Source organism: Hyperolius riggenbachi, chromosome 9 (genome assembly GCF_040937935.1).
Source record: "Hyperolius riggenbachi isolate aHypRig1 chromosome 9, aHypRig1.pri, whole genome shotgun sequence".
NCBI classification, from domain to species: Eukaryota; Metazoa; Chordata; class Amphibia; order Anura; family Hyperoliidae; genus Hyperolius; species Hyperolius riggenbachi.
The window spans coordinates 56991533-57016682 of record NC_090654.1 but is presented as its reverse complement, the minus strand read 5'-3'; the positions used below and the strand labels follow the sequence as shown (position 1 = coordinate 57016682).

At 45.4% G+C, this 25150-nt stretch overlaps 1 protein-coding gene and 1 non-coding gene across 2 annotated transcripts in view; both read left to right on the top strand.

The window, feature by feature from the left end:
• Window positions 1-25150, top strand: part of ARPC4 (actin related protein 2/3 complex subunit 4) — a 46280-nt gene that overhangs the window by 4211 nt on the left and 16919 nt on the right. Inside the window, exons 2-3 of the mRNA XM_068252820.1 lie at window positions 19017-19135; window positions 24410-24521. Of these exons, the coding sequence (XP_068108921.1) occupies window positions 19017-19135; window positions 24410-24521 (231 nt within the window). The remainder of the gene's footprint in view (window positions 1-19016; window positions 19136-24409; window positions 24522-25150) is intronic.
• Window positions 11667-11800, top strand: LOC137533739 (small nucleolar RNA SNORA14). Its single transcript, XR_011024204.1, has one exon. It is a non-coding gene; the product is annotated as a small nucleolar RNA SNORA14 (small nucleolar RNA).

Here is a 25150-nt window from a genome sequence, read left to right as displayed (position 1 = left end):
TCTGATCTCCCTCTTGTGTCACATGACTGCCTATGGCAGAGATGGCAGATAAGCCTATTTGAAAGCACAGGATGTTAACAATATGTGTGCTTCCATGAATCAGGAAGTAGAAACAGTGCAGATTTTTTTAGGATTTGTATGCGCTGTAACAAAGAATTTTTTTTTTTAAAAAGATTATGCTGTTGTGTATCTTTTAGAGCAGAGGGGATTTCTGGGTTCAGATCTGCTTAAGGGCTGGTTCACACGGGCGTTTTTGCGGCGTTTCAGACGCTGCGTTTTTTTGGTATCTACCGCCGTCCCATTTAAGTGAATCGTTGCGTCTTGTCTCAAAAGCAACATGTTGCTTTCAGAGGCAGTAAACGCCAGAAAACTATTGCAGAGACCCGAACTGCTAGCCTTGAAGGCTTCCCAAAAGCCTTCAAAAGCTAGCGTCTAAACGCTGGCATTTAAACGCCGGCGTTTGAACGTGGTGCGGAGCAAAAGCTCGGCAGAAGCCCGCGTGACCCAGCCCTTAAAGAGAATCTGTATTGTTAAAATCGCACAAAAGTAAACATACCAGTGTGTTAGGGGACATCTCCTATTACCCTCTGTCACAATTTCGCCGCTCCTCGCCGCATTAAAAGTGGTTAAAAACAGTTTTAAAAAGTTTGTTTATAAACAAACAAAATGGCCACCAAAACAGGAAGTAGGTTGATGTACAGTATGTCCACACATAGAAAATACATCCATACACAAGCAGGCTGTATACAGCCTTCCTTTTGAATCTCAAGAGATCATTTGTGTGTTTCTTTCCCCCTGCAGCTATCTTCCACTGAAGTGTCAGGCTGTTTCTTCCTGCAGAGTGCAGACAGCTGTGCCTGTATGTAATTCCTCAGTGTGTGAAAGCCCAGCCAGCTCAGAGGAGGATTTATCCAGCTTGTAAAAGATAAGAGAGAAGAGAGAAGCTGCCCTTATCTAAATAATACACAGGCAGTGTGCAGAGGGGCACTGGAGGGGGGAGATGCATCACAGAACCACAACACTGAAGAACTTGGCAGCCTTCCAGACACAGGCTGACAAGTCTGACAAGAGAGAGATAAGTTGATTTATTACAGAGATGGTTATAGTAGAACGTGCTGCAGTAAGCCAGAACACATTAGAATAGCTTTTGGAACTTGTAGGATGATAAAAAACAGGATGCAATTTTTGTTACGGAGTCTCTTTAAAGAGACTCCGTAACAAAAATTGCATCCTGTTTTTTTATCATCCTACAAGTTCAAAAAGCTATTCTAATGTGTTCTGGCTTACTGCAGCACGTTCTACTATAACCATCTCTGTAATAAATCAATGTATCTTTCCCCTGTCAGACTTGTCGGCCTGTGTCTGGAAGGCTGCCAAGTTCTTCAGTGTTGTGGTTCTGCTATGAACTCCCCCTTCCAGGCCCCTCTATGCACACTGCCTGTGTGTTATTTAGGATTAGAGCAGCTTCTCTCTTATCTTTTACAAGCTGGATAAATCGTCCTCTGAGCTGGCTGGGCTTTCACATACTGAAGAATTACAGACAAGGGCAAAGCTGTTTGCAGGAAGAAACAAGCAGCCTGAAACTTCAGTGCATGAGAGATGCAGGGGGAAAGAAACACACAAATGATCTCTTGAGATTCAAAAGGAATGCTGTATACAGCCTGCTTGTGTATGGATGTATTTTCTATGTGTGGACATACTGTACATCAACCTACTTCCTGTTTTGGTGGCCATTTTGTTTGTTTATAAACAAACTTTTTAAAACTGTTTTTAACCACTTTCAATGCGGCGAAATTGTGTCAGAGGGTAATAGATGTCCCCTAACGCACTGGTATGTTTACTTTTGTGCGATTTTAACAATACAGATTCTCTTTAAAGAGACTTTGAAACGCGTTAACTAGCCATTGATTATAGTAAATGACCTTACATAGAGCTAAACTGCCGCTATCCCGCGGCAAAACGAGGGTTCTTTACCCCCAAATCCCCTCCGTGGTGCCTGGGAAGCGCTTCCTGAAGAGGCAGAGCTAATGGCTGTAGCTCTGCCTTTCAGCAGGTCAACCCCGGCTGATCGCTGTCTCTCCCCGCCCCTCTCAGACTTCCTTCACAGAGAGGGGCGGGGGAGAGGCGGAGATCCATGCGGTGATTGGCACACATGGAGGCAGAGCTGCAGCTCATAGCTCTGCCTCCATGAGCAGCAAAATCCACGACCAAGAAAGTTGTGCATTTTGCAGGGGGGATGTGGGGGGTAAAAAACCCTCGTCTTGCCGCGGGATAGCGGCGGTTTAGCTCTATGTGAGGTCCTTTACTATAATCTCACTCGCTTCAGTGTCTCTTTAAACAGACCAGGTGCTTTGGGTCCTCACTAAGCAGCCTGTTCTGTATTGCAGAGAAAGCGGGATGTGCAGGAGGTTTTTGTGGTGGGCTGCTTGGGGGTTTTCAGTAGCGGTCAGCTGATGATTTTCCAGCTCTGGAGGAAATAAGAGGAGATTGTATAATTTGGGAGCAGGGCTGTGGAGTCGCTACAAAAAATTGACTCCAATTCCTCAGTTTATGAAAGCACCAGCTGCCCAAAAATTGCTCCGACTCCACAGCCCTGGTTGGGAGTCACCTGTAAACATGCTAGCTTGCTCAATATTGTTTTAAGTAGCAATCATTTTGAGCTTTGAAAAGTGTCATAGTCTGGCTAATTGCTGTGGCGTTTGCGGTTTGCAGAAGCGTTTCTGCCTCAATGTAAAGGATAGGAATAACGCAAACCGCTCTGAAAAACGCTACTTCAGATTGGTTTGCCAGGCGTTTTTGTTACAAAAGCTGTTCAGTACAGCTTTTACTGTAACAATTTGTGTAATCTGCTACACAAAAACGCAGCCAAAACTGCTAGGCATGTTTAGAAATCCGCTCTAAACATGCCTAGAATCGCACTGAAATCTGCTCCCAAAACCGCTAGCGTTTTGCAGATTTGCTAGCGGTTTGGGTGTGCCCTGGGCCTTACACTGTTCGTTATAATGCATAGATGTGAACATGCCCATAGTTTTTGTTTTTTTCCCATCATAAAATATTTCCTCTCTCTGCTTTACATGCTGAAATGTATCACTGGTGTCTGGTGATAACATCTTTAGTTCTGCCAGGTGATCTGTATGGAATGTTTGTTTACTGTGTTTTATGCACAGTAGGAGTGCATACTGCTTGCTTGGCAGTTGGAAAAAACTGTTATTTCCCACAATGAAACAAGATTCAAAGACTGCAAACTGTCAGGGCCATGGTCATGACATTACACAGTGGGAGGGGTTTCACCACAATATCAGCCATACGGACTCCCTGATGATCCATTCGAGAAAAGATGAGTTGCCCTTTAAGAGATTAATGTACATCTCCATTTTCATTATAAAACGGATGTTGAGTATTGCAAAGCATTGTGTTTTACGGATGATATTACCCTTCCCGTTGAGTCTGCCTCCAGCTATGAATTTTGAGATGGAAGTTATGCTGCCTTGCAGCCGAGGCTGGCTGGTGTCATATCCACGCCTCAGCTTCATGTTTTCATCGTTATTAATGCTTGTGATTGCTGTGTTCCTATAGGTCGGTGTGCTCGCCCCTGCGAGGTATTTATTATGCCATGTCTGTCAGAAACCAGGTAGCTAGCACAACCAGAAGGCTATTATTTTAAAGTGGACCTGAACTCTTGGGCTGAAGGAAACCATATAGAAATGCACCCTGTATGTATTTAGAGAGTTTAGCCTGTTTAATTCACCCTCATTTGGGACTAATCACAGGTCGTAATTTGATCCCTCAGCTGTGTCAGCTGACTGCCATGGCAAAAAGGCTAATTTGAAAGCACAGGATGTTAACAATATTTCTGCTTCCATGCAAGTATGGTAGGAAGTAGAAACACTGCAGCTTTATTGCAGGACTTGTATCAGCTGTATTATTATTATTATTTAGTATTTTTATAGCGCTGACATCTTCCGCAGCGCTGTACATAGTATATATTGTCTTGTCACTAACTGTCCCTCAGAGGAGCTCACATTGTAGTCCAGGCATGGGCAAACTTGGCTCTCCAGCTGTTAAGGAACTACAAGTCCCACAATGCATTTGCCTTTGAGTCATGACTGTAGCTGTCAGACTCCTGCAATGCATTGTGGGACTTGTAGTTCCTCAACAGGTGGAGGGCCAAGTTTGCCCATGCCTGATCTAGTCCCTACCATAGTCATATGTGCTATGTGTATGTATTGTGTAGTGTATATGTGTTGTAGTCTAGGGGAAAGCCAATTAATTTATCTGTATGTTTTTGGGATGTGGGAGGAAACCAGAGTACTTGGAGGAAACCCACACAGACACAGGGAGAACATACAAACTCCTTGCAGATGTTGACCTGGCTGGGATTCGAACCAGGAACCCAGCGCTGCAAGGCGAAAGCGCTAACCACTACAACACCGTGCTCCCTGTATCCAATGTTTTTCTTTACAGTTTATTATCTTTTAGAGCAGAGAGGAAGTTCTGAGCTCAGGTCCACTTTAAAACAAATCACTATTACAAAATGTGTGGGAGTAGACTGTCAGTACCTGAAATGCTTCAGTAGCTGGTGATTAGCAACCCACTTGCAGTTTATTCCCCACAGTTTGTTAGATTGCTGGATGACTTTGTTATAAGCGTATTCATTCTATTCTAACCATTGTACATGCAGTACAATGTATATATAGTGAGGGTAAATTATGGAAGACCAGCCTTCCTAGGGTGATTTCTCCACCCCAGTGATTGTATGCACAATGTTTCCCATTGATTAGATTGTGCACAGGTACAGCATGGTGTGTAATGTTTGCTCAAGCAGTCACTTGTGTGAGGTGCTATTATTATACTTTGTAAAGAGTCAGTCTACTAAACTGTAACCCTTGCCTTTTATTTATTTTTTTCTTTTGTTATTAAACTTTATTTATAAAGCGGCGCTAACATATTACACAGCGCTGTACACAAGATGGAGACAGTACTGCATCAATATTAAAGTGGACTTGCACAGGACAGAAGGAAAACCGAGAGAAATGCACCCTGTATGTATTTAGAGAGTTTAGCCTGTCTAATTCCCCCTCATCCGTGACTAATTACAAGTGTAATTGGATCTCTCAGTTGTCAGCTCCGGAATCTTGGCAGTCCTCTGCAGAGCAGCTAATTTGTAAACCTAGGATGTAAACCCTATGTCTGCTTTCATGAAAGCAGGAAGTAGACACACTGTAGATTTATTGCAGGATTTGTATCAGCTGTAACAAAAATGGTGTTGCGTATCTTTTAGAGCAGAGAGGAAGTTCTGAGTTCAGGTCCACTTTGCGGTGCCTATACATCAAGCGATGTATGGACAGATCGACAGACCTATTTTTCTGACCAAATCTCTGTGCACCCGATCGACCACACCGGCCCGAGATTTCCCAACATGTGCAATCGATACATTCAATCAATTTTGGACCCAAATCGGTCGACTCGATCGGGCAGGTTTGTGGCGGCCTCAGTTTTCTTCTGATTCGATAATTATCTAATCAGATGGTTGATTGGCAGCTAAATTCCTAGATGTTTGGCCACCTTATCACGGGGACATTGTAGCTTTCAGCAATGGTATACAAAATAGTGCTGAAACAATGAAGTAAATGGCAGGTATGTTTTCGTGTTTCCTACTGCTTACTGCTTTTCTTGAAACCAAGTGTGCAGTGCGTTTGTCAGATAGCTGGGAGGCGTTTATCAGTGTTTCAGATGGTATTCCTTATCTTGTTCAGGCTTGTATAAATACCTGTGAGCCACAGCATGGGTTTATCACAGGCCACAGATCTGGGCTCAGCTGGGAATTCCTCTGGAGATGGTATGCTGGGGATTGGGAGGCAGAGCTCTGGAAAGATTTTCAAAGGGACATACTGTACCATTTTACCCCAAAACTATCATGAAATCTGCATCAAGGGCTGTTGTGTCCAATCCCAGCTACATGTGTTGTGATGCTTTTTTTAGCAGATTCATTGCTGTTTATGAAATAAGTGGCATCTTGGCATCAATGCAAACGCTGGGCATTACATTACAGTTGAAACCCACACACAGGTGTACTGTGAACAAAGCTGTAAAGCAAACCTGATGTGAAAATGAACTGATGAGAGAGCAAGTCTTATATTAAAGGTGGCCATATATCTGGTGATGATGGGCAAATTCGACCAAGAGACAAATCTTTCTAATCGAATCTGATGAGAGAGCTCTGTCAGCTGCCCATACACCACAGGCCGATTCAGCATGAAATATCTCAGGAATCTGTCACATCCGCTGCCTCTAGTGTATAAATGTACACAGTGTTCTCCCGAGAATTTTTTTTCTAGCCGGGTGGCATGAAAAATTAGCCGGGTGGGGCGAGATGAGAGAATGCAGGGCAGGTGCTTCTGTGAGCAACTCAGCTTACCGCATAGGAGGAGGTGAGCCGATGACAGCCGGGTGCTCACCAAAACTAGCCGGCTAAAAGAGCCTGGGGAGAACACTGGTACCCCCGTGTGGCATTTATACATTACCTGTTCTGTCGCCCACCACGTAGTGCCCACCTGCTCTTCCATTAGCAATTTACACCGCTGACGTATTGCATGCGGCGTGTCACATGCGCAACGTGCTACATGTATACTGCTAGTGGAAGAGCGGGAGATCCCGATGTCAGATAGGCAACACAGGAATGCATAAATGCACTCAAGGGGAACAGCACCAGGAGTTTCTTTGTTTCCGATATTGCTTGCCGGTTACCGCCACGCACCCGTTCAACCACGACAGCCCAACATCTTGCAGCATGTCTTAGGAGCGGTACACAATGCTCCATTGCCCCTCTGCCCTAATTCCCCTGCCCTCGCATAGCAACAGTCTGCGTTGTCGGCTACACAACCGACTATGCGTCTGTACAGGCCCAGCGATGTCGTCCATGGGACCGGGTGCATCACTGGAGTCACTTGGGGCTTGTTCTTACTATGAGCGGTTTAATTTCTTTTTAAAGGGGAACTGGAGAGGTATATGGAGGCTGTCATGCTTATTTCCTTTTAAAGGGGAACTGAAGAGAGAGGTATATGGAGGCTGTCCTGTTTATTTCCTTTTAATCAATACCAGTTGCCTGGCAGCCCTGCTGGTCTATTTCTCTGCAGTAGTATGTGATTAAAACCAGAAACAAGCATGCAGCTAGTTTTGTCAGATCAGACTTATAAGTCTGAACCACTGAAACACCTGATCTGCTGCATGCTTGTTCAGGGGCTATGGCTAATAGTATTAGAGGCAGAGGATCAGCAGGGCTGCCAGGCAACTGGTATTGTCTAAAAGGAAATAAACATGACAGCCTCCATATACCTCTCTCTTCAGTTCCCCTTTAAGCAATACCAGTTGCCTGGCAGCCCTGCTGATCCTCTGCCTCTAATACTATTAGCCATAGCCCCTGAACAAGCATACAGCAGATCAGGTGTTTCAGTGGTTCAGACTTTAAAGTCAGATCTGACAAGACTAGCTGCATGCTTGTTTCTGGTTTTATTCAGATACTACTGCAGAGAAATAGACCAACAGGGCTGCCAGGCAACTGGTATTGATTAAAAGGAAATAAACATAACAGCCTCCATATACCTCTCTCTTCAGTTCCCCTTTAAGTGCTGGTGATTTTTGAAAGCACTTTAAAAGTGCTTGTGCAATGATTTCCTATGTGAGTGTTCTCACATGAGCGATGAGCTTTCCAATCGCAAACGCGGCTCTTGCACCATTTCCTGAGCATTTGCGCTTCAATGCAGAGTATAGGAAAATCGGTAAGCGCTTGGAAAAGCGATTTTGAGCGCTTTTCCTCGCAAAGTACATTACAGGGCAAGTTCACACTCGGCACTTGCCCCACAATCGCGGTTTGACAGCAAAGTCTTGCATTTTGCGTTTGTGTTTCTCGGCAATAGAACGAGAATCGCAGCGCAATCGCCCCAAAGACACTGCATGCAGTGTGTTTGCGATTGAAATCGCAAACACTGCAGGGTGACTGTATCCATGGGGATACATTAGTAGCAGTGCTTTAGTGATCGCCGGCGATCAGCAAAGCGATGACACAGCGCTAAGTGTGAACCAGCCCTTAAAGTTCACTTCCTGATGTTTTATTTAAAAAAAAAATAAAAAAAATCTCATAACAAAATCGCTTACAGAAGCACTTCTAAAAGCACTTCCGATTAGAATTATCTGATCATTCGATTTTTCGCTAGAAATTGGATTGTTAGTGGCCACCTTTATGAAATCACTTTTACGTAGTTTTGTTTTAGGCCTCTTTCACAGTGGGATGTTGTGTTTGATGCGACGTTAAAGTCGCACAATGTGCCCCTAACGCATGTAGGTTATGAAATTGGACGTTATTTTGCATTGCGTTGTCTCTTGGTATGCAGTTTTCGTCGCATACTGATGGAACGAAAATGGCGCATGCATTACATTAAAAAAAAAAAAAAAAAAAACATTACTGAGCATGTGCAATACACATAATGCAGCAAATTTATTGCTAAATGCACAGCATGCAGCACTTTCTAAATATTGCTACACGTTACACACAATGCAACGTGTGCACAGTGAATGTCGCACAGACTTTGTATTGCTGTGCGTTAGTCTGCGTTATACATTTTTATAACGTGCAACTTTAACATCCCATTGTGAAAGTGGCCTTAAAGTGAATGTTTACCAGTAAAAAAAAAGAAAAAGTCAGATACTCACCTAAGGAGAGGGAAGGCTCGGTCCTAATGAGCCTTCCCCCTCCTCTCCCGGTGCCCGGTCCCGCGCAGGATCCCCCGTGGCAGTATTCGACCAGTTCGGTCAAATACTGCCACTTCCGCATGCCTTCGGGAGCTTTCGGAGGTCTTCGGGAGCACTCGGGCTCCGGATGACGCGGCCGCTCCATACTTCGCATGCGCGAGCGCCCTCTAAGCCCGAGTGCTCCCGAAGACCTCCGAAGTCCCTGCGGCGGCGGACGCGAACGGGGGAGCCAGCGCAGCACCGAGGGCACCGGGAGAGGAGAGGGAAGGCTCATTAGGACCGAGCCTTCCCTCTCCTTAGGTGAGTATCTGACTTTTTCTTTTTTTTACCGGTACCCATTGGCTTTAAGCAGATTTAATTTTGATGGTTCAGTCTGCTGTAAGATACGTGTAAGAGATTTGTAGTTTCTTGTCCAGGAAGGAACTATCTTCCCTCAGGAAAAATGTTGAAATCTTTTTACTGAACATGTCATTTATTAGTGTTTTACGTGCTTCACTAAATGAAGTATATAGAGGCATTATTTCATGAGCTGGGCTTTGTGCTGTGGACCTTGGCAGCCAATCAGAAGTTAGCATTCACAGCTGATAAACCACCAGGAGCTCATTTCTCATTTCTGATTGGTTTCTAGATTTGCTTTGCACATCATTATTAAATGATTGTAGACCTACAAAGGAACATGCTCTGTGCTGATGATTCACAATGAGTCAGCTGGTCTTCCGCTAGGCATCCCTTTCACATTAGGTAAGATGGGGAAATAAAGTGAAAACCATTTCCATGCCTGTTAGTAGAGTGCAGCTCCAAAAATAGAACTGTGTGGTCACAATATTGCTGAGGCTCTGCAGGAACACTGTGCTGCTGTTGCACTGAGTAGGTGCATTTTTTTTGTCTTCCCTGTAAAAGAACAAGCTCTTTACTGAATAGGAAACCGTAGGGAAGACTAGAAAGCCTTTAGGCTGCTTACACACTAACACACTAACGCTCCCCCAACGCACAGAAATGTAACACAAGTGGGCTGTTCACACAGCCCACGTTGCGTTACATGTAACGCTGCCCGTTCTGCCGAAAGTGCAGCATGCTACGGCGTTACAGCGGCTTAAGGCGCGTTAGACTGTTTGCACATGCGCAGTCATGTTGGGGAGGAGCGGAGAGCGGCCAGGCACATGGCTAATTAATATTCACTGCACGTTGTGAAGTGCAGTGTTTACTTCCTGGTGTGGCCGCTCTGTGCGGCGATTGGCCGGCGGGACCACGTGATGCCGCATGCGTCCAAGAGTGCGCATCACGGACGCCAGAGTGAGCTGCACAACGCGGCTCACTCTGACGTCCACATCGAAGAGCACCAGGCCTTGCGTTAGGTGCACGTTATGCGACCTTAACGTAGCACCTAACGCAACGTCTTGGTGTGCAAGTAGCCTTAAAGCAAAATATTATGACCCAATGGTCCTCTTCCTTACTAGATTAGCAATGTCATTGTAAGCTTATGTTCATCAAAATAAAGCTGGCCATACACACATAGATTTCCACCCAATGTTCCGAAAAAATCGATTATTTTCTGAAAAGGAATCAATTTCGAAGGAATAGATTGCTACCACATACAGCACATCAATTTGAAATCGATTGAACCGCAGTGTTGCATGTTCGATGCAGTGCAATGCTACGGAATATCGATCTAAGACTGCTCCTGCCCCCAATCAACCAAAATTTTCTGACCTGTCAGACCTGACCTGATCAATGAGAAAATCGATGAGTGCTTAAAGCAACAGGGACAGCCTTAAAGAGTCTGAAGCAGCTTTTACTTTACAGTCCTCTTAAGCATTAATGCCATAGCTGAAGCGCTGCATCCCCGCGGCTGAACGCTCCATTAATACCCCCAAAATCCCCGGGACAAATTTCCTGGAAGAGGCAGAGCTTTGCGCTGTAGCTCTGCCTCCATTAGTGTCAATCTGCGCTGGTCGCTTCCTCTCCCCGCCTCTCTCAGTGAAAGAAGGCTTAATGGGGCAGGAGGAGGCGGAGATCCGTGCAGATTGACGCAAGCAGAGGCAGAGCTACTGCACAAAGCTCTGCCTCTTCCAGGAAGGAGCCCCAAAATTTGCCTCAGGATTTGGGGGGTATTAATGGAGCGTTCAGCCACGGGGATGCAGCGTTTCAGCTATGACATTAATGCTAAAGAGGACTGTGAAGTAAAAACTGGTATTTTTGGAGGCTTCAGACTCTCTTTAAGGTGGCCATACATCTAGCAATGATGGGCAGATTCGACCCAGAGACAAATCTCTCTCTGATCAAATCTGATTAGAGCGAGATCTGTCGACTTCCCATACCCCGATACAGGCCGATTCCCGATCAGTTTCTGCATGAAATCTGTCTGGAATCGGCTGCCTTGCAGCTGTTGCCCTAATGTGTAAATGTGTGTGCATTTATATATTACCTGTCCTGTGTCACGGTGCCCGTCCATCTTCAGAATCCGCTGCTCTTCCATAGCCGCATATCCGCCGCCCGCGTGGCGTTATGAGGTCACGCTAGCATGCTATGCGCTAGTGGTTTGTATGGGGCTAACGGAAGAGCAGGGATTAGGAAGACAGACGGACAGCGTGACACAGGATAGGTAATGTATAAATGCATGCACATTTATACATCAGAGCAACATCACCGGGGGTTTTGTTGCTCATTCCAATATCGCTCCATGTTACGGCCGTGCCCACGACCGACCACGACGTCGCCTGCAGTATGGCCACCTTTACTCTTGCCATTTGAGGGAAGGAAGTTTGATGAGGGAGAGGCTGCACTGAGAATAAAACTGGAGATGGGAAGATGGACCCTGTAGCCTATAGGATACAATACACCGCTCACCACCGCACAGGAGACAGATGGCAGGCGTTTGGCTCTGCACTGGTGGACCTGACTCCCGGTCATGTGGTCTTCGGCACCTCTGAAACCCCCTGGATGTCTCCCCCATAGACACCAGGACAAGAAGAGATGCCATAGCCAATCTGTGAGAATTCCAAAGAGCTGAAACCGCTGCCTGTTTCTGCTTTATTTCACCTCTCACACATCTTTCCATCCTGGTCATGACTGGTGAAGGTAAACCGCAAATTGCAACTACGTGTCTGTGGGGGGTTTCCTCCGGGCGCTCCAGTTTTTTCCCCACATGCCAAAAACATACAGAGACGTTGAAGAACTATGCTCTGTACTGTGAAAATCTTACATAAATAAACGTACCGGACTTTGTTGTCTTCTCCTAGCCCCCTCTGTGACATTTTCGCTGCTCTCTGCTGCTTTCTTGGTTTTATTCATTGTTTTTGTAAACAATAAAGATGGCCGCCAAACAGGACATATGTCATCAGAGCATCTGCACTTACAGCTGTTAACAAGGTCACAGCTCCTGAGCCTGCAGATACCCTGGCTGTGAGCAGAGACCTTGCCTGTGACTCGTACACCCAGCACACAGGACAGTGGAGGGGGCGTGCATAACTTCTCCCTATCACAGCAGAGGCAGTGCATTCCTCTCTGGGTCGACAAAGCTTGACAAAGAAAAGATTAGATATATTAGAGGCAGTGCAACTAGAAAAGGCTGCAGTAATCCAGACCACATTAGAACAGGTGTAGGAGCTTGTAGGATATAAGAAATAAGGCTGAACATTTTGTTAGTTTCTTTAATGATGGACATTTGACTATGGTAGGGATTAGATTGTGATCCCCTCTTAGGGACAGTCAGTGACATGACCATATGCGCTGTGGATGATATCGGCACTATAAATTCTAAAAAATAATGCTATCCCAGGGAAAAAACACAGTTACTTATACTTGACATGCACACACACGTACACACGTTTGGATACACCTTCTCATTCAAATTGTTTTCTTTATTTTCATGACTGAACATTTTAGATTCACACTGAAGGCATCCAAACTATGAATTAACACATGTGGAAGTATAGTACATAACCAAAAAGTGTGAAACAACTGAAAATGTCATATTCTAGGTTCTTCAAAGTAGCCAACTTTTGCTTTGATGACTGCTTTGCACACTCTTGGCCTTCTCTTGATGAGCTTCAAGAGTTAGTCACCTGAAATGGTTTTCACTTCACAGGTGTGCCCTGTCAGGTTTAATAAGTGGGATTTCTTGCCTTATAAATGGGGTTGGGACCATCAGTTGCGTTGTGGAGAAGTCAGGTGGATACACAGCTGATAGTCCTGAATAGACTGTTAGCTGCTTTTTTTATTGCCATAATACAAATTCCAAGTAAAGAAAAACGAGTGGCCATCATTACTTTAAGAAATGAAGGTCAGTCAGTCCGAAAAATTGGGAAAACTTTGAAAGTGTCCCCAAGTGCAGTCTCAAAAACCATCAAACGCTACAAAGAAACTGGCTCACATGCGGACCGCCCCAGGAAAGGAAGACCAAGAGTCACCTCTACTGCGGAGGATAAGTTCATCCGAGTCACCAGCCTCAGAAATCGCAGGTTAACAGCAGCTCAGATTAAAGACCAGGTCAATGCCACACAGAGTTCTAGCAGCAGACACATCTCTAGAACAACTGTTAAGAGGAGACTGTGTGAATCAGGCCTTCATTGTAGAATATGTGCTAGGAAACCACTTTTAAGGACAGGCAACAAGCAGAAGAGACTTGTTTGGGCTAAAGAACAAAAGGAATGGACATTACACCTGTGGAAATCTTTGCTTTGGTCTGATGAGTCCAAATTTGAGATTTTTGGTTCCAACCACTGTCTTTGTGCGACGCAGAAAAGGTGAATGGATGGTCTCTACATGCCTGGTTCCCCCCGTGAAGCATGGAGGAGGAGGTGTGGTGGTGTGGGGGTGCTTTGCTGGTGACACTGTTGGGGATTTGTTCAAAATTGAAGGCATACTGAACCAGCATGGCTACCACAGCATCTTGCAGCGGCATTCTATTCCATCCGGTTTGCGTTTAGTTGGACCATTATTTATTTTACAACAGGACAATGACCCCAAACACACCTCCAGGCTGTGTTAGGGCTATTTGACCAGAAAGCAGAGTTATGGGGTGCTGCGCCAGATGACCTGGCCTCCACAGTCACCAGACCTAAACCCAATCGAGATGGTTTGGGGTGAGCTGGACCGCAGAGTGAAGGCAAAAGGGCCAACAAGTGCTAAGCATCTCTGGGAACGCCAAGACTGTTGGAGGACCATTTTAGGTGACTACCTCTTGAAGCTCATCAAGAGAATGTCAAGTGGTGCAAAGTAGTAATCAAAGCAAAAGGTTGCTACTTTGAAGAACCTAGAATATGACATATTTTCAGTTGTTTTACACTTTTTGGTTATGTACTATACTTCCACGTGTGTTAATTCATAGTTTGGAAGCCTTCAGTGTGAATCTACAATGTTCATAGTCATGAAAATAAAGTAAACTCTTTGAATGAGGTGTGTCCAAACTTTTGGTCTGTACTGTATATATACCAGCACTGTCCACGTTTTGATTTCAGTGAATTTTATATACTAAGTAAAGAGAAGTCTGTTCCAGGCATTTTCCATCTTTACTGCCTCTGACTGAAGCCAATCCCGATGTCATTTCCTCCCTTACCAATTTCCAGAAGGCAAAACTGCATAGCTGATGCCTGATCCCTGCAAAGGATCCTCAGTCACATAACATTCACTGTTTACTTCACCATAAAGGTATCAACATCCACTTGTATTGCCAGGCCAGTGAAAGGATGGAGCCACTGTGTTAATAACATTTTTGCCTGGGCTGTGGCTTTACTAGAGTACTTTTAGGGTGCCCATATATTACTCGATTTTGCGGGCTGATCGACCTTCTGATCAGATAATTGTATCGAATCAAAGAAGAATCGGTGCCGCAACATGGCCACCTGATCTATAGATTGATATCCAGTCAAGAGGATCGATCAGGGATGGTGGAAAATCTTGAGTGTCGCCAGTCATGGTGCAGGGATTTCTTGTGATGCTGACCTTTAAGGTGGCCACTAACGGTCCAATTTCTATTGAAAAATCGTAAGAGCGATCAGAAATTCTGATCAGATTGCTTGTAAATCTCCATTGATGTTCACAATTGATTACGAACAATTATAAAAATAGTTGTCCGATTTGGATTTTCGTCAAATCAAAAATTTGGATTTTCTTGTTGGTTGTGATAGGAAGCAAAGCTTGGTTCGTTGATGGTGTAGTGAATGATTTCTCTTTTGATCAGAATTTTCTAATCGCTCGAAACAATTTTTCACTAGAAATTTAATCGTTAGTGGCCACCTTTAGACTAGCTATACAGAAATAGACTTGATCACTTTGATTTGGTTTGCCGGTTATCTATTGTCCCAGCACAATGATCTGCAAACTTGGCTCTCCAGCTGTTAAGGAACTACAAGTCCCACAATGCATTTGCCTTTATGAATCATGACTGTGGCTGTCAGACTCCTACAATGCATTGTGGGACTTGTAGTTCCTCAACAGCTGGAGAGCCAAGTTTGAAGATCACTGTACCCAGCACATCCAGGTGATTTGCTTTGGATATGTTTTGGGCATAGTCACAACTATGGCTATTGTAGAGAGAGTTTTTGGACAGTGTATTGGCTCTGCCTCCCCTTCACTTCCTCCTAGCTGTGGTTGACAATGTCTAATGCCTGGTACACACCATGCTATTTTCTCTTCAGATTGACTGATCAAATCGATAATTGCTGACAGGTCTTATTTCATTCCTGATTGGTTTTTTTCTGATTGAGTTTCTGATCACTTGTACAAAATCGATCGTAAATTAGATCAGACCTGTTGGACATGATCAATTTGACCCATCTGACGGGAAGTTGCATGGTGTGTACAAGACATAAAGGCTGCCATACACTAATTAGTGGTGGATCAGGAAAATGATTAATATCTTCTAATCTAGATATACCTGTTTTCCCACTCTGTACCACTGCAGCTGCAAAGCTTGTACTGCCTGATGCACCATTGCAGGAGTATGGCCTTCTAAAACTCCACCCAGCCTCTCCATTAAACTACGGCTTTTGTGGCAAAGGTGGAACAGAGACACCAATAACAGGATAAAACCGTTAAACATTTAAAAGAGGAGGTAGTGGTGGACTTGCACTCCCTATTTCCCCCCCCCCCCCCAGTAAGTAGACACCTAGTTGATTTAATAGTCCACAATTACAACTCTATTGTTTGTATAAGCAACAAAAAGGAAGGAATTATGAAAGAAAGTGTATATAATAAAAAGATGCAAAGAGTTTGTTATGGTATGAAGTGTGGAAATCTATATGGAATAGTATTTTTATCATATGTACTTCTATTGATTTTATTTATGTAATTAAAGGGGCACTATGGCGAAACATTTTAAATCTGTGCAAACATTGACAAATACGTTTTTTTCCAGAGGAAAATGAGCCATAAATTACTTTTCTCCTATGTTGCTGTCACTTACAGTAGGTAGTAGAAATCTGACAGAAGTGACAGGTTTTGGACTACTCCATCTCTTCATAGGGGATTCTCAGCAAGGCTGTCATTTTATAAAGATATTCCCTAAAAAGGATTTAAACAATGATGCTGACCAGCTTCCCTGTTTACTACACCGTTTTTTGGCAGTTGGACAGAGCAAATGCCATTCACCAAGTGCTTTTGAAAATAAATAGATCCCTGAGAATCCCCTATGAAGAGATGGACTAGTCCAAAACCTGTCGCTTTTGTCAAATTTCTATTACCTAGCGTAAGTGACAGCAACATAGGAAAAAAGTAATTTATGGCTCATTTTACTCTGGAAAAAACATACTACTTATTTGTTTGCACATATTTTAAATGTTACAATTTTTCGCCTTAGTGCCCCTTTAACCACTTGCCGACCGCACGCTTATACCGTGCGTCGGCAAAGTGGCAGCTGCAGGACCAGGCTGATTAATCAGGAAGCAGCCGCTCGCGCGAGCGGCTGCTTCCTGTCAATTCACGGCGGGGGGCTCCGTGAATAGCCTGCGGGCCGCCGATAGCGTCTCGCAGGCTAAATGTAAACACAAGCGGAAATAATCCGCTGCGCAGCAGCGCCGTAAGGCAGATCGGCGATCCCCGGCCAATCCCCGGCCAATCAGCGGCCGGGGATCACCGCCATGTGACGGGACAGCCTGTCACTGGCTGCACAGGACGGATAGCGTCCTGTGCAGCCCGGTTCACCAGGGGGCCAGGTAGGAGAGGGAGGGGGGGGATTTCGCCGCGGAGGGGGGCTTTGAGGTGCCCCCCGCAACACCCGGCAGGCAGGAGCGATCAGACCCCCCCCAGCACATCATCCCCCTAGTGGGGAAAAAAGGGGGGCGATCTGGTCGCTCTGCCTGCACCCTGATCTGTGCTGGGGGCTGCACAGCCCACCCAGCACAGATCAGCTAAAACAGCGCTGGTCCTTAAGGGGGGGTAAAGGGTGGGTCCTCAAGTGGTTAATAAGTAGAAATCATTGAGTTTTTGTAGCAGAATAAAGTGTGGTAAATAGGGGTGTAAGTAGCAATGTTGTGTCAGTGGTAATTGTACTGCTAAACATCAGAAGAGGATCACATGAGATATTGATAGATGTACAGAGATGGAGAATGATGGTAAATGTCAAACGATTGAGTGAAAGGTTGCCACGCAGGAGGGTTTTCCATCCAACTAAATTTTTTGACATTTACAAAAATGTCCAAAAATGTTTTTCCCAATATTGCGGCAGTCTCAAACACACGTGTGTTATATCTAACAACTTCCAACCAACTGAAAAAATTGTATCAGATTGGTTAAATTGAATCAAAATAAAAAACATTGTAACGTGTGTGCAGGGCTGTGGAGTCGTAGTTGAGTCGGGGCAAGTTTGGGCACCCGGAGTTGGAGTCGGAGTCGTTGATTTTATAAACTGAGGAGTCGGAGTCGAATGATTTTTGTACAAAATCCACAGCCCTGTTAAGTATTAGACTAAGGAGTTGGATTCGGAGTCGAAGCCATATTGGGTACCCGGAGTTGGAGTTGAAGTTTCATAAACAGAGTAGTCGGAGTTGGAAGATTTTTGTGTCGACTCCACAGCCCTGCATGTGTGGCCGCCATTAGACAGCCACCCCAAAACTAATCTGACGCCCAAGTGACACCAAACTCGTGCCTCATGTTGCCCAAGTATTGGGTAAAGAGTATCAGACATGGAGGGGGTTTAAAGGGAACCTAAACTGAGAAGGAGATGGATTTTTCCTTTTAAAATAATTCCAGTTGCCTGACTCTCCTGCTGAACCTGTGTCTCTAATGCTGGGCCTGTGTCTCTAATGCTGGGCATACACGGCTTGATGCAGGCTTATCAATCGAGCCACTGATGGCTCAAGTGATAATATCCGACGTGCCCAATAACCACGGGGTTCGATTCCGCGCTCGATACCCGCTGGTGGACAATAGCGGTGAATCGAGCGGAAGATAAGCGCCGGCGGGGACGAGCGGGAATTGATCGGCCGCCGATTGACCCGTGTATGCCCAGCATTATACTTTTAGCCACAGCCCCTCAACAAGCATGCAGATCAGGTGCTCTGACTGACGTCAGACTGGATTAGCTACATGCTTGTTTGAGGTGTGTGATTCAGCCACTGCTGCAGCCAAAGAGATCAGCAGGACTGACAAGCAACTGGTATTGTTCAAAAGGAAACATCCGTATCCCTCTGTTTAGGTTCCCTTTAAAGGGAAGGTTCAGGGACTCTGTGAGGGGCTTCCTCCAGCCAGTGGCAGGCAGCCGCAGGAGGTGCCCTCACCGCGGCTCCGAAGGCTCCCGGTGGTCTCCGGTGGCGCGCCAGGCCGGCTGACAGGTCGGGCTCTTCTGCGCTCCAATGTGCGTCTCACTAGTGCGCGCTGACGTCATCGGACGTCCTCCAGTCTGTACTGCGCAGGCTCAGTAGTTCTGCGCCTGCGCAGTACAGCCCGGATGACGTCAGCGCGCACCAGTGAGACGCACATTGGAACGCAGAAGAGCCCGGCCTGGCCAGGTCGGGTGCGCCACCGGAGGCGACTGGGAGCCTGCGGAGCCGCGGCGAGGGCACCTCCTGCGGCTGCCTGCCACTGGCTGGAGGAAGCCCCAGGAAAGTGGATTTGGATTTTTATCTTTTACAGTCCCTGAACCTTCCCTTAACGCTGGGCATCATAGAAGGGATATTTATTTTAAAACATAAAGGGTAATACTGTACATTTGTGGAGTGTAATACTAATTGATGGCCTTGTGACAACACTGCTGGCTCTGAGATCAGCAGGTGACACATACACCATAAAATGTACTACTATTTGACTGACTTTCCTTTCCTTCTTCTCAGTCTGCCACACTCCGCCCGTACCTCAACACGGTGCGCGCCACCTTACAGGCAGCCATGTGCCTGGAGAACTTCTCATCGCAGGTGGTGGAGAGACACAACAAGCCAGAAGTTGAAGTCAGGTGAGACCCCTGAACCAGTGTTTGACTACATGATTCCAGCATGTACTGGTAGGTGAACAGAGGTGCCAGAAAAATAAAAGTGCATAACATTTTTAAAAAATTGCTGGGAGGAAGTGGTGGACTTACCTCCGTAAAGCAGACACAAAGGACTGTCACTATGTAAACGTACACATTTATTGAAAATACCCCAAGAATGCAACATGTTTTGCGGGCGCAGCCCACTTCATCAGGCAATAAGCAGGGGAATGCAACCAAAATAAGTACTAACTGCATAGTGAATAGGTGTAGCTGAATGATGAGTACAGGGGATGGGTAAATAAAGATAGGTAGTGAATTGGTGGGGTGGTGAGCCAGATAAGAGTGGTATAGAATGAAACATTTATCAGCATTAGGTGAGTAATTGGGAGTGGAGCACTTAACCACTGAGGGGTTTTACCCCTTGAGCACCAGAGCAATTTTCACCTTTCAGCGCTCCTTTAATTCATTCGTCTATAACTTTATCATTACTTATCACAATGGAATGAACTATATCTTGTTTTTTCCCACCGATTAGGCTTTCTTTAGGTGGGATATTATGCCAAGAATTATTTTATTCTAAATTTTTTAATGGAAAATGTGGGAAAAATTGATGATTTTTCAGTTTTCGGCCTTAAAAGTTTTTAAATAATGCATGCTACTGTAAATAAAACCTATGAAATTTATTTGCCCATTTGTCCCGGTTATAAAACCGTTTAAATTATGTCCCTATCACAATGTTTGGCGCCAATATTTTATTTGGAAATAAAGGTGCATTTTTTTCAGTTTTGCGTCCATTCCTAATTACAAGCCCATAGTTTATAAAGTAACAGTGTTATACCCTCTTGCCATAAATATTTAAAAAGTTCAGTCCCTAAGGTAACTATGCATTTTAATTGTATTTTTTATTTTTTTTTATTTTTTTATTAAAAAAAAAAAAAAAAAAATTGGCGTGTGGGAGGTAATTTTTAATGTATAACGTATTTGTATATGAAAAATGCTTTAGGGTGTAGGTTTACTATTTTGCCACAAGATGGCCACAGTAAGTTTTTGTTTATGCGACCTGCAAGCGTACAGGAAGTACGCTTGCAGGAAGTACAGGGAGGCTGGGCAACTTTTTTTTTTTTTCCCAATGATCGCGCTGCTTCTCGTAGAAGCGGCTGATCATTGCGGGGGGCTTAGATCAACGAACGGGAAAGGTTTTCCCGTTCATTGATCTCCGGGCGAGCGGGCGGCAGCGTGCACGAGCGCGGTGGGGCGCATGCGGGAGCGCGGACAGCGGCGGGAGCGGCGTCAGGTGTGGATTTCTCCGTCCCTTAGTGGTAACGGTGGAAAAAGGGACGGAGAAATCCGTACTGCTGGGGGTAAAGTGGTTAATAAATGACAAACGGGGAAAAAAATTTAAGTATAAAGCAGTGAAAAAAAATAAGGACTTACTAGCAATTCAGTTATCGCAAGTGGAGCGCCTTTGTACTGATGTGAGGTCGCTCGCTGCTTTAAATGTGTTGTATAATAGCTACTCCACTCCCAATTACTCATCTAATGCTGATAAATGTTTCGTTATATACTACTCTTATCATCTGGCTCACCACCCCACCAATTCACCAACGATCTTTATGTACCCATCCCCTGTACTCATCATTTAGCTACACCTTTTCACTATGCAGTTAGTACTTATCATTTTGGTCGCATTCACCCCTATGCTATAAACACTGAATACCATTCTCAAAGTACTCTCCTAACTACACTTTCACCATATGATAATGCATATTTGATTGTGGCAACTTTTATTGCTATGCCTCTGTGTCTTGTTTACAGTTATTTATCCCCTGCTTATTGCCTGATGAAGTGGGCTATGCCCGCGAAACGCGTTGCATTCTTGGGGTATTTTCAATAAATGTGTATGTTTACATAGTGACAGTCCTTTGTGTGTGCTTTACGGAGGTAAGTCCACCACTTCCTCCCAGCAATTTTTTTAAAAATGTTATGCACTTTTATACTTCTGGCGGCGCTGGCGCCTCTGTTCACCTACCAGTATATTTGAGTCCTCCCCAGGTGGAGGGGTGACCTACCCCCTTTTCTTCCGATCTACAGAGAGCGACTTCTTAATCCTGAGTGAGGACAGGTCTAACCTCCTCACCTGCTTATTGAGTGGTTACCTAGGCGGTAACCCACGTTTGTGTATAACCATCTCACTCTTTCACTTATTCAACCAGTTCTGACATACTACACTATATTGGGCTCTCTATTTCTTTCTACTTTATGATTCCAGCATGGACCTCTCTATAAAATGCTTGCATATGTATGACTACGTTGAGTACCTCCTGCTGTGAATGACAACTCCAGTACCTCTTGATGCATGCATTTGTTTGCAGTACTCCATGTTTTGATCTAAATGATTTTCGAACATTCCTTTACGGTTTCTTTTAACTAAAAAAATGGGAGAAAAGAATCAGCGATTGGTGCGGCTAGGTCATGTATGCTAGCAGTACAGCCAGTGGATGATCAGAGTGGGGTGGGAGGACAGTGAAGGGAGTCCGCGAAGGGAGTCCACAGTCCATGGGGGCTAGAGGAAGCTCCTGGTAAGATTAATTACTGCCCTTTATTTCATTTGCGGGGCCACGCATGCGCAGAAGAGCTGTCTGGCGCGACTGAACCTTTTTACCAGGTGTCATTGTGGCTGAACGGAGGCACTTGGGAGGACGGCATGGGATTAATTGGTTGATTAAGCTAAAATAGAACATTATCATGATCACATACAGCTCTTTGGTTGCTGAGGCTGGGAGGTGCAGTTTGGCCCTAGAGATGGGTGCATCCACAAGAACATTGAACAGCAGCAGTTAAAGCAGACCTGAACTCAGAATTTCCACTCTGCTCTAGGTACGCATCAGCATAATAACCTTTAAAGAAAAACATTTCTTTGTTACAGCTGATACAAATCCTGCAATAAATCTGTAGTGTGTCTGCTGCTTTCATGGAAGCAGACATAGGGATAACATCCTGTGTAAAATATTTAGAAATACTCACAAACATGGGTTACCCATAGGCAACCACTTCAAGTGCAGGTGGGGAGTATTAGAACCTGACCCCACTCAGGTTATTAAGATGTCGCTCTCTGTAGATAGGAAACTGGGTAGCACCCCTCCACCGAGGGTGGAATCAAGATTTCAGCAAGGCTTGGTGTACAGAGGCGCCAGAGTAGAATAAAAATGTTTAAAACCCGTCTAAAAGAGGGGGATGTTCAGGTGGACTTACCTCCCTCAAAAATATAGAACTCAATTGAGTCACAATACATCAATACAAAAAAAGGTTTTATTTAACTCCACTTAGTGCAACGCGTTTCGCAGGCGTGGTCCTGCTTCATCAGGCAAAAAGGAGTATAACTCAATGGGTCTAGATGCAGAAGTGAGCGCCTCTGTCTGACAGACTTAATGGCTCATTCATACAGATGGATGCAGGGGACTGTGTTGTACAGTAATGTGCAGTGTTGCCTCCTGACTGCATTAATGCAGAGCACTGCAACACATGACTGGTGCGGTAATGTCCGCTTGGCTTTTGTGTTAGTTCTGATGTTTCTGATTGTTGAACCCTGTAGCGTGCTTTGTACTGAACAAGCTCTCTAGCAGCTGGGGAGCACAGGACGTGCTGTTGTGAATGTTAACTTCCTGTGGTGCAGGAAGGGGTTAAAAAAAATTTGGGGGGAGCTGCTATTTAACATTGTATACCTTCCATTTAAGTTGGCCATACATCAGGCGATGATGGGCATATACGACCAAGAGACCAATCCATAAGGACTCTAATTTGTGATTTAACCTCTTGACGACCAGCTAACGCCGATTGGCGTAAACTGGTCGTCTGCGGGTTACCATGGAAACGGCCGCTCGATCGAGCGGCCTTTCCATGTCAGTTCACGGAGGGTGTCTCCGTGAACAGCCGGAGAGCCGCCGATAGCGGCTCGTCGGCAAAATGTAAACAGGCGGGGAAGAAATCCCCGCTGTTTACATGATACGGCGCTGCTGCGCAGCAGCGCCGTAAGTCAGATCGGCAATCCCCGGCCTCTGATTGGCCGGGGATCGCCGGCATATGATAGGCTGAAGCCTATCCCACAATGCGCAGGAAGGGAGAGGGAGGTAAGGGGAGGGGGGGAGCGCACAAAACGCTGCGGAGGGGGGCTTTGAGGAGCCCCCCCCCCCCCGCTACCCACTAATGGCCGGCGGCGATCAGACCCCCCCAGCAGGACATCCCCCTAGTGGGGAAAAAAGGGGGGTAGTCTGATCGCCCTGCTGCACTGCTGATCGGTGCTGCGGGCTGTAGAGCCCACGCAGCACCGATCAGTGAAAATTCCCCTGGTCGGCAAGTGGTTAAATGAGGCTTAATTGCCTTATGTGTGCAGCTGGGAGAGAGGGTGTTACTTGCCCATAAGTCCGCTGTCTTCTATGCATTTCAAACGTCTTGCATGCCTTGAAAAACTCACTCCCGCGCTCTTCCTCCTTCCGGCTTGAAGGAGGAAGTGCGCGGTAGTGAGTCTTGCATCGCGTCCAATAGGACGTGTGCAAGACGTTTGAAACGCATAGACAGCGGACTTATGGGCAAGTAACCCCCATGGGCAAGATGTCTGATGAATTATTGTGATGGTCTTGTGTGTCAGGATATGGGAACTGTGATTCTGCTGCCTCCCCAGATTCCTGTTTCTAAAGGATAGAACCAAATTTCTTCATGTGCAGATGACAGCATAGTTGTCATGGAAACAGTGCATGCTAAATTATGTTGCTGAGGGGGCACAGTACTTCTTGGGTTAAGGAACTAGTTGGCAATTACGGTAAGCTTTTTTTAAAGGAGAAGTGTTACACAACAGTGCTCAGATGTGCTGATGTCTTTAAAGGAGAACTGTAGAGAGAGGTGTATGGAGGCTGCCATATTTATTTCCATTTAAGCAACACCAGTTACCTGGCTGTCCTGCTGATCCTCTGCCTTGAATACTTTCAGCCATAGACCCTGAACAAGCATGCAGCAGATCAGGTTTTTCTGACACTGTTGACAGATATGGCAAGATTAGCTGCATGCTTGTTTCTGGTGTAATTCAGCCACTACTTCCGCCAAATAGATCAGCAGGGCTGACAGGCAACTGGTATTGCTTAAAAGGAAATAAATATAGCAACCTCCATATACCTCTCACTACAGTTCTCCTTTAACTTTTTGGTGTTTGATATGAAGCATTTCTAGGAGCAGCACACCCATACATCTTGTCTCTGTTTTCAGGAGTAGTAAAGAGCTGCTCTTACAGCCAGTGGTAATAAGCAGGAATGAAAAAGAGAAGGTTTTGATTGAGGGATCCATTAACTCTGTTCGCATCAGCATTGCTGTGAAACAGGTGAGTATTACCCAGAGTTCTGTGCTTTGTACCTCACACCTGTTTCCATTCAGTACCTTGTGCCTGTGTTCAATGCCTTTATCTCACAACACGCCTGTGTTCTTGCATGCTCAGGGCCTCGTACCTCACACCTGTGTTCCTGCACACTCAGGGCCTCGTACCTCACACCTGTGTTCCTGCATGCGCAGGGCCTCGTACCTCACACCTGTGTTCCTGCATGCGCAGGGCCTCGTACCTCACACCTGTGTTCCTGCACGCTCAGGGCCTCGTACCTCACACCTGTGTTCCTGCACACTCAGGGCCTCGTACCTCACACCTGTGTTCCTGCATGCTCAGGGCCTCGTACCTCACACCTGTGTTCCTGCACACTCAGGGCCTCGTACCTCACACCTGTGTTCCTGCATGCGCAGGGCCTCGTACCTCACACCTGTGTTCCTGCATGCGCAGGGCCTCGTACCTCACACCTGTGTACTTTTTATTATCTGCTTTATTGCTAAAAAATACATTTACACAGATGTATTTAGGTCAGAGAAATATTGACTATACTAAATTATATTATTTTTTTATACGCTTAATCTTACTGCAGTGTAGTTAAAGAAAGATGGCTCCATATCTATCTTTTAAAGAGG